At 41.5% G+C, this 10551-nt stretch overlaps 1 protein-coding gene across 1 annotated transcript in view; it reads left to right on the plus strand.

The window, feature by feature from the left end:
- The window catches only part of ATP11C (ATPase phospholipid transporting 11C), a 134298-nt gene that overhangs the window by 50037 nt on the left and 73710 nt on the right, over positions 1-10551 (plus strand). The window contains exons 13-16 of the mRNA XM_007951727.1: positions 611-772; positions 5183-5334; positions 5979-6050; positions 8734-8853. Coding sequence (XP_007949918.1) covers positions 611-772; positions 5183-5334; positions 5979-6050; positions 8734-8853 — 506 coding nt within the window. The remainder of the gene's footprint in view (positions 1-610; positions 773-5182; positions 5335-5978; positions 6051-8733; positions 8854-10551) is intronic.

Genomic DNA, 10551 nt, shown 5'->3' on the forward strand with positions numbered 1-10551 from the left:
CCAGCCACTCTGCAGAAGAGTGGGTAATCTACTGTAAACATATACCACCTCAGAAACCCAATGGGAGGAGGTCACTATGAGTTGAAATTGACTCGATAGCAGTGAGTTTGAGTTTGAGTAAGGGGTGAGTGGAAGGAGGCAAGAGGGAGTCATTGCTCAAGGGGCACTGAACTTCTGTTAAGGGTGATAGAAGAATTTTGGAAGCAGATTGTGGTGATGGTTGTGTAACATAACAAGTATATTTCATGTTGCTGAATTGTGCATGTAAGAAGTGTTGAGATGGGAAATGTTTTGAGATATGTTGATATTTTCCACAATAAAAAAATTGAAGAGTTATTGATTTGATCAATTAGCCATCATTTTTTCTTCTTCTTCATCTTTTACATTCAAATAGGTCTACCTTAGGCATGTGATGTTATTTTAGTTTCTTCAGATATACTCTTTGATTTCTCATTCATTTGATAATGTTCCCTGTGTAATGACGTAGCATTTGACAAGTAGTCTTAGACATGATTTTCTACAGATATGAAAATAACCTGCCTTACAGCTAATGAAAAATTAGTCACAGTGAAGAAAATGAAAATGGATGTTTGTGTTTTTTTGTTTTTAGGTGGATTATGTATTTACAGATAAGACTGGAACACTCACTGAAAACAGCATGGAATTCATTGAATGCTGCATAGATGGACACAAGTATAAAGGTGTAATTGAGGAGGTTGATGGAGTTCCTCAAACTGATGGATCCTTAACATATTTTGACAAAGCAGATAAGGTGGCAGTTTCTGTATTAAGCATTTTACCTTGAGAAATCTATCTGTAGTGCATGCATTAACCCTGCAATAGAAAGAGGTGTCCAGTGGGCACATGACATACTTTTGAAGCCCTCTGTTGTTTTGGATTCACCTTTCTTCTTTTCCTAATGCCTCTGGAATTTGTAAACAAGTCAAATTTGCAAGTTGAGAAAATTGTGGGAAAGGTATTTGGATAAAACTTTGCTTATCTGTGTGTTTGCTCATGATTTTGTGTGCTTTGTCTTTTAAAATTCTGGCTCCTGCAAGAATGATATCTGTCTGAATCATAAAAATCCCAGAAGTATCTAAGCATTAAATGAACCAGAGTCTCCCTGCACCTGAGCTATTGCTGGATTGTAAATTAGATACTGAATTAACTCTTTTAGGTCATGAAGAAGTTACTGCTTTGGTATTAGGGGCACTACTATGCACCGGATGAGTTAATGTAGCCCCTAGGGCATGCCAGAACTGGTAGGGAAGCCTGGGAAGCGGGCGTGGAGCAGTTTGAAACAGCTAACGGAGATGAACTCGTCTGCCAGTTTGTCACCCTGTGGTGGGGTATGTGTTGCTGTGAGTGAGGCTGGAGGCTGTGCCACCAGTGTTTCAAGTGCCAACAGTGTTAGCAATGGTGGACAGGTTCAGTGGAGCTTCCAGCCTAAGACAGACTCGGAAGAAGGAAGTGGCCACATCCACTTCTCAAATAATTGCCTGGTGAAAACCTTATGAATAGCAGTGAAACACTGTTTGATATATTACTGAAAAATAGCCCTGAAATACTGTCTGATATATAGTGCCAGAGGATGAGTCCCTCAGGTTGGAGGGCACTCAAAATATGACTAGGAAAGAGCTGTCTCCTAAGAATAGAGCTGACCTTGATGATAGGGATGGAGTAAAGCTTTTAGGACCTCTTTTTGCTGATGTGGCACAACTCAGGATAAGAAGAAACAGCTGCAAATATCCATTAATAATTGGAACATGGAATGTACGAAGTATGAATCCAGGAAAATTGCAAGTTGTCAGAAATGAAATGGAACGCATAAAGATCAACCTCCTAGGCATTAGTGAGCTGAAATGGACTGATTTTGGCCGTTTTAAATCAGACAACATATGACCTACTTTGTCAGGAATGACAAATTGAAGAGGAATTGCATGGCATTCATCATCCCAAAGAATGTTTCAAGGTCTGTCCTGAAGTACAGTGCTGTCAGTGACAGGATAATAGCATACGGCTACAAGGAAGATCAGTTAATATTACTATTATTCAAATTTACTCACCAGCCACCAAAGCCAATGATGAGGAAATTGAAGATTTTTTACCAACTTCTGCAGTCTGAAATTGACCTAACATGCAATCAAGATGTGTTAATTATCACTGGTGATTAGAATGCAAAAGTTGGAAGCAAAGAAGAATCACTGGTAGTTTGGAAATATGGTCTTGGTGATACAAATGACGCTGGAGATGACATGATAGAATTTTGCAAGACCAACAACTCATTCATCGCAGATACCTTTTTTGCAACAACACAAATGGCCGCCATACATGTGGACTTTTCCAGATGGAGTACACAGGAATCAGATTGACTACATCTGTGGCAAGAGGTGATGGAGAAGCTCAATATCTTCAGCCAAAACAAAGCCAGGAGCTGATTGTGGAACAGACCATCAACTGCTCATATGCAAGTTCAAGTTGAAACTGAAGACAATTAAAACAAGTCCATGAGAGGCAAAATGTGACTTTGAATATATCCCTACTGAATTTAGAGACCATCTATAGAATAGATTTGATGCATTAAACACCAGTGACCGAAAACCAGAAGAACTGTGGGATGACATCTAGAATATCATCCATGAAGAAAGCAAAAGGTCATTCAAAAGGCAGGAAAGGAAGAAAAGACCAAAGTGGATGTCAGAGGAGACTCTGAAACTTGCCCTAGAATAGAGAGCAGCTAAAGTGGTTGGGAGAATCGATAGGATAAAAGAGCTGAACAGAAGATTTCAAAGAGCAGCTTGAGAAGACAAAGTCATTTATTACAATGTAATGTGCAAAGACCTGGAGTTAAAAAACCAAAAAGGAAGAACACACTCAGCATTTCTCAAGCTGAAAGAACTGAGGAAAAAATTTAAGCCTCGAATTACAATATTGAAAGATTCTATGGGTAATATGTTGAATGATGCAGAAAACATCGAAAGAAGATAGATGGAATACAGAGTCATTATACCAGAGGGGTCGCTATGAGTTGGGGCCGACTCGACGGCACATAACAACAACATACCAGAAAGAAGTGGTAGATGATCATCCATTTTAGGAGGTGGCGAATGATCAAAACCAGTGGCATTGAAAGAAGAAGTCAAAATTGTGCTGAAGGAATTAGTGAAAAGCAAGGCTCTGGGAATTGACGGAATACCTATTGAGATGTTTCAACACACAGATGCCCCGCTGGAGGCACTCACTTGGCTATACCAGGAGACAGCTACCTGGCCAACTGACTGGAAGAAATCCATATTTGTACCCATTCCAGAGAAAGGTGATCCCACAGAATGTGGAAATTATCAAACAGTATCATTGATACCACATGCAAGTTAAATCTTACTGAAGATAATTCAAAAATGGTTGCAACAGTATATTGACAGAGAACTTCCAGAAATACATGCTGGATTTAGGAGAGGACGTGGAATGAGAGCTATCATAGCTGATGTCAGATGGATCTTAGCTGAAAGTAAAGAATACCAGAAAGATACTTACTTGTGTTTTATTGACTATGCAAAAGCATTCAGTTGTGTGGGTCATAACAAATTATGTATAACAGTGAAAAGTATAGGAATTCTAGAACACTTGATTGTACTCATGGGGAATCTGTACATAGACCAAACAAGAACAAGGAGATACTGTGTCATTTAAAAGCAAGAAGGGAGTGTGTCAATGTTACATCCTTTCACCATTACTTATTTAATCTATATGCTGAGCAAGTAATCTGAGATGCTGGACTATATGAAGAGGAACATGGCCTTAGGATTAGAGGAGGAATCATTAACAACCTGCGATATGCTGATGACACAACTTGGCTTGCTGAAAGTGAGGATGACTTGAAGTACTTACTGATGAAGATTGAAGACTACAGTCTGCAGTATGGATTACATCTCAATATAAAGAAAACAAAAATCCTCACAACTGGACCAATAAGCAGCATCACTATAAAAGGAGAAAAGATTGAAGTTTTCAAAGAGTTCACATTGCTTGATTTTACAGTCAACCCCAATGAAAGCAGCAGTCAGGACATCACACGACATACGTTGTTGTTATGTGCCCTTGAGTTGGACCCAACTCTTAGCGACCCCACCTTGGGTTTCCGAGGCGGTATCACTATAGAAGTAGATTGCCCAACCTTCCTTCGGAGGAGTGGCTGGTGAGTTTGAACCGCCAGCCCTCTGGTTAGCAGTCAAGTGCCTTAGGCACTACGCTACCAGAGCTCCTAGAAGAAATATAGTACTGGGCAAATTGGCTGCAAAGGACCTCTTTCGAGTACTGAATAGCAAAGATGTCTCCTTGAGGACTAAGGTGCACCTGACACAAGCCATGGTATTTTCAGTCACCTCATTTGCATGTGAGAGCTGGACAGTGAATAAGGAGGATGGAAGAAAAATTGATGCTTTTGAGTTGTGGTGTTGGCGAAGATTGTTGAAAGTACCATGGACTGCTAAAAGGACTAACAGATCTGTCCTAGAAGAAGTGCAGCCAGAATTTTCCTTGGAAGCGAGAATGGCCAGGCTTCATCTCATCTACTTTGGTCATGTTGTCAGAAGGGACCATTCTTTGGAGAAGAATGCTCGGTAAGATGGAGAGTTGACGAAAGAGGGGAAGGCCTTCAACAAGATGAATTGACACAGTGGCTGCAGTGATGGGCTCAGGTATAGCAAGTATCATGAGGCTGGTGCAGGACCGGGCAGTGTTTCGTGTGTTGTACATAAGGTCGCTGTGAGTCAGAGGTGACGGCACGTAACAGCACAAGAACAGGGCATGCTGGGAGCTCTGGTGGCATAGTGTCTAAGGTGTTTGAGTGCTAACCAGAGGGCTGGCAGTTCAAACCCACCATCCCCTCCTCAGAAGGAAGACTGGGCAATCTACTTCCATAGTGACACCACCTCAGAAACCCAAGGAGGAGTCGCTGTGAGTCAAATCTGACTCAACAGCAGTAACTTTGTTTGTGAGGGCACGCTCACTGAGAGTCAGGATTCTGCTAGGTACCAGGAAGGCATATAGCTCATTTGCTAGGAATTTATCAATTTCTGTTACTCAGTTTGCTGGAGGTTATCGCTTTCTCTCACATTAATATCTTTTTTTCTGTTCACTGAAGTAAAAATGCTAAAGTCTCTCTTGGGTTTCTATTCTACAGAATCGAGAAGAGCTCTTTCTACGTGCTCTGTGTTTATGTCATACTGTAGAGGTTAAAACAAATGATGCTGTTGATGGAGCTACACAAGCAACTGACTTAACCTATGTCTCCTCTTCACCAGATGAAATAGCTCTGGTGAAAGGAGCTAAAAAGTAAGCACTTACACTTCTCCTGAGAAACCAAAACCACGGGAGCCAAGGAATTATTTTGATTTTTCTCTATGTTTACATCAATATCCTTATCTTATAAATCTCCTTAATAGTTGGGGAGGTGGGAAAGCCACACTTCTTTATATGAAAGTTTGAAAAATTCCCAGACCTAAATAGTTCAGGCCAAAAGAAAGTAAGGCTGCGTAGGTATCACTTGCATTGCTCTCTTTAAAGGCCTGCTGGGAAGTCCGTGTTCACAATGTATTTTATAGCTGGCCACTTTTTTGTACAAAACTTGTTATATCTGAAGTGGCTCATAGGCATTCTCATTTCTCCCAGCAATTTGGGTGTCACTTGCTAACTGACAGTCCAGTTTTATCTGTGTAATCCAAGATGATTAAGTGGCCAGAAGGTCACCCAACATGTTAACTGCTGCATTGGGATTACAAAGTGTCTCCCTTGATTGCAATTTGTGGCTGGGCATTGACTTGCTCTGTTACTAACTCAAAGAATTAAAGGTAATTGTAGTCTATGAGATCATATCAAGGCAAAAAAAAGAAAGAACAAGTACCAGTAACCCTCAGGGCAAGGGAAAATGAATTGTTCTTTAGAGATTAACAAAAATATTTTCTATTGTTTTTTGATAGGTACGGGTTCACATTTTTAGGAACTCAGAATGGGTATATGAGAGTAGAGAACCAAAGAAAAGAAACAGAAGAGTAAGTAGCCCTGTATGTTTGATGTTTCTTGTTTCCTAACCCTGTCAACAGTTTCTCATATGCCACATCTCTCCTGCTGCTATGCTTTTGTAGGCACCCTTCCCTCTACTCAAGGAGCTTCTGGTGGCACAGTGGTTAAAGATTTCAGCTGCTAACCAAAAAGTCGGTAGTTCAAATATACCAGCCACTCCACAGGAAAAAGATGAGTCAGTCTGATTCTATAAAGATTTCCAGCCTTGGAAACCTGATGAGGCTTTTCTGTCCTGTCCTAAAAGGGTTGCTAGGAGTTGGAATTGACTCAGTGGCAATGGCTTTAATTTTCCCTCTACTTCAGGAAGGGCACCAGAGGAATTTGGATGCATCAATTAAACACAAAAGTCTGCTCCCACATTTCAGAGTATGGAAATGTAGCTGGAGTAGGGGGAACCGTTTTCATAGAATGGCAGAAACTGAGGTTTGAGGGAGAAATCATTCCAATTTGGTTCACATCTGGATTAATAGTCTTGAATGAACCCTCTCTCTGGAGGGTTCATTCTGGAATTTAGATGTCGTTCCAGGCCTCTTAACACATGCTGAAAGAAAAATCTGTGAACATGAATAAAACTTTCAGCTCAGAGCCCAGCCAATCACTCTGGGATTGCAAGCCCAGACAGTAATGGCAGCTTAGGTGTTAACTAGAAGCTTTGTCCTGTTCTAGATGCTGAAGTGTAAACTTCAGGGAAAGTACTCTTGTGCAGTTGTATCTCCACATTTCATTCTTTGGCTACAAAGACCCCAATAAAGAAAGTCACTTTGGCTTCATGCCTGATTTTAATTAGGCTCTGGGATTAATTTGAATTTCTTCATCTGAACTTGAAATGTAATTATCTCATCTGATTTCCATTCCAGCCCTTAGGATCCCATGAGATATACATCAGAACCCTGCAGTACATGTAGAGACATTGGGGAATGTGCCCCTGTGGGGAGGGATACTAAGAAGCCCAGAGGAAGGCTCTGTGACCTGAGTGCCAGGTGCCCAGTTTCATTGTCAGAATATAGATCCTAGCCACTCTACAACAGTGCCCCCATATGGCACCCAGTGAGACGCTATATGTGGATGGCTTAGACACACGGGAGCAAGCGTGTCCACATGCTCACACCTACCCCAAAACCAGTAACCATTTTCCTCCCACCAAAAATAAGAACAAGCCCATGTAACTATGTAGTAAGTTTTTTTTATGTCAAATACATGCATCTAAGTTACTTATTTTCAAGAAAATACTTAGAATTTGTCTAATAATACTCTTATTTTTAACTCTCATGTAGTCTTTGGTCTGATTAATACCTCAGCCACCTATACATAGGCTGATCAATCTGGTTGTGACATTCCTCTTTTTAAACCCTTTACTGACTTCCTGTTGCTCTTAGCATAAAATCTCAAATCCCTGACAAGACCCACAGAGCTTTCAGTTCCCAGTCCATTTTTACCTCTCTTTACTTCATCTTGCTATTCCCCTAGAAGCTAGTTTTCAGGCCTTGGTGAACTACTCAAAAGTTTCCTAGTGGGCACATCCTCTCCTGCTGTTGTGCTTTTGTAGGCACACTTCCCTCTACTCAAGGAGCTCTGGTGGCACAGTGGTTAAAGATTTCAACTGCTAACCAAAAGGTCGGCAGTTCAAATCCTCCAGCCGCTCCACAGAAAAAAGATGAGGCAGTCTGATTCTGTAAAGGTTTACAGCCTTGGAAACCTGATGGGGCTTTTCTGCCCTGTCCTAAAAAGGGTTGCTATGAGTTGGAATTGACTCAGTGGCAATGGCTTTGGATTTCCCTCTACTCAGAATGCCATGGCCCCCTTTCTGCATCATATCACTCCTGCTAGTACTGCAGACCATAGCTCAGGCACTACCTTGTCCAGGACACCTTCCTTCAGATGGATGGCTTCCCTCTGTACTCTCACATCACCCTCTGTCACAGTGCTTAGTCAGCCTGCTGGGAGGGGTAGTGAGCTCATCACCCTCTGCCTCACTCATCATTTGATAAAAGCTCCTGGAAGGATGGGACTTACGGAGATTCACCTTGTTTTCCCAACACCTAGCACTGTGTCAGGCACATAGTTGCCACTCTGTAGATGATAGTAAAATAATTGAGAGGGTGGGACTGTTTCTAGACCCTTCTACATAGGACTTGGTTAGTCACCTTTCCTTGATTTATACCCCATTTGTAGGTAGTCATTCTCTGTTTACCATTTTAAGGAATGTAATGAGAGTATGTAGATACCCCTTAGCCAAGCCAACAGTGGTGTCTTCTGACACATGTTTTGTGTGCAAAAAAATTCCAAACACAAGGGAAAGCACCAGTCATTCACACAACCAGCCACCCTTTCCCAAAGATGAGAAGCATTTCTTCATTCAAGATCTTTGCATATCTCCAGATGTTCCTGTTGTGTTTTATTTTTCCTAATGTGTCTAGGGGGAGCTCTGGTAGCATAGTGGCTAAGGCACTTGACTGCTAACCAGAAGGCTGGTGGTTCAAACCCACCAGCCACTCCTCGGAAGGAAGGTTGGGCAATCCTACTTCCGTAGTGATACTGCCTCGGAAACCCAAGGAGGGGTCGCTATGAGTCGGGGCCGACTCGACGGCAAATAACAACAACAACAACAATGTGTCTAGGTATCTTACTTCTCTCATTCTTCTTCTCTTAAAGATACGAGCTTCTTCACACCTTATACTTTGATTCTGTCCGCCGACGTATGAGTGTAATCGTGAAGACTCAGACAGGTACGCATTTTCTGAACTTGAATTTTTCTCCATTTCTGTTTGTTAGGTATATGTTCATGAAAAAAGAACACCTCGTGTAGTAGTTGAGGATTACCTGAAGTCATGTACAACAGTGACTTGTGTGTATTTCTTCGTGTCTTTATTTAAGTACGCTTGTTCAGTTTTCCAGACTGTCAGTCACTGAACCTCTGGTATGGTAGTACATACATTTTCATGGAAACTGAAAAACCGTATTCCTCTACCCTAGGTGTTCAAACAGGAACCTGGAAGGATGACTTTGTAAGTTAGGGTACTGACCAAAGGCACCAATAATGTCTACATGCAATTGGATGGTCTGGGATTACTGGCATCAGAATCCTAGGGTGAAGAGAGTTTCTGGCTGTCCCTCTGACCTTCCTTAATCCCTTACTGCTTTCCACTCCCTGGGAGCAGGTGAGGTAGATATGACTAAGGACCAGTCTTCTTGGAAAGGACATTATGGTCTTAACTCCAGTGCTCTGGGCTGTTTGTATGACAGACCAAGGTGTACCCTTTGCAGGGGGATCCAGTGCCATTATCCCAGGGCTGCCCTATTTCTAGGCATGCACCAGGGTGGTTGCCTTCTGCTTGTATTCAGCAGGGCCCATAGGGAAACCCTCCTGCTTTACTCACAGACTTTCAGATAATTGTATGTATATGGTCCAGGTGGTTTGTTTTTAAGAAAAATAGCCTTGACTTATTTTCCAAATAAGTGGTCCAAATTCCTTACAGTGAGAATATTTTCTGGGAGGATGCAAAGAGACCCTTGGGGGAACCTATCCCACTTTATGTGGCTTTGTGGTATTACTGTAAAGTCGTGAAGTTGATTTTACTGTGTGACTGTAGAAGTTGCTTTGTGACTTTGAAACACACTTTGGATGTGAGAGAGAAAATGGGAGAGGGGAAACAACATTTGAAGTAGCCATTCTTCTTAAGTGTGCACATGCACATATGCGCCCTCCTGCAAGTGACCAGACATCTGGGGAAAGTGGTCTGCTAGAGGCTCCAGCCTTAGAGCCACACTTGTTAAAAATTGTTGAGCTCAGCTCTTTATCGGATCAGAACAGTGGCTTTGGTAATGTTCAGCTCTGAAAACTTCCCTGGATGCATGGTCTGATCTGAAACTGCACTCACATCAGTGTCTACAAAGCCACTGTCAAGTTTCCAGTGAAAACAGTCCATGTACTATTTTCAAAGCTAACTTGTATAGTTTATTGAAAATTAATTGCAACTTGAGCTTGGTCCTTGAAGTGTGTAGATGCCATATGTGCACTCAAGACCAATGCTGCCTCAATTGAAAAAAAAATTCTTTCTTTCTTTTTGAAAATATACACAGCAGAATACATAGCCACTTGACAATTTTTACATGTCCAGTTCAATGACATTCATTTCCTTGATTTTGTAGAGAATGTAGATGTAGTCCTTGATACAAGTACAGACCTTCATGATTCACCGAGAGGAAGTAGCTTTCAAAACGGTACATGTCATAAACTCTGGGTTATTAATCTATTAGACTTAAGAGGTAGTGAGTGTTCATTCCCCTGACAGACATGAAGGTCAAGATGTCTCTTTCCATTTGGGTGAGCATTGCAAGGCAGGCCCAGCTGGATGAGAGAGACCACTTTAATAGTTATCTGTTATTAAAATCCCAATACCAGTCTCAAAATTCTAAGGTGAATATCTTGGTTCTTATTTTAGGAGACATACTTCTCTTTTGTAAAGGAGC

This window comes from Orycteropus afer, unplaced genomic scaffold (assembly GCF_000298275.1).
Source record: "Orycteropus afer afer isolate SDZICR_OR568_19922 unplaced genomic scaffold, OryAfe1.0 scaffold00310, whole genome shotgun sequence".
Taxonomy (NCBI): domain Eukaryota; kingdom Metazoa; phylum Chordata; class Mammalia; order Tubulidentata; family Orycteropodidae; genus Orycteropus; species Orycteropus afer.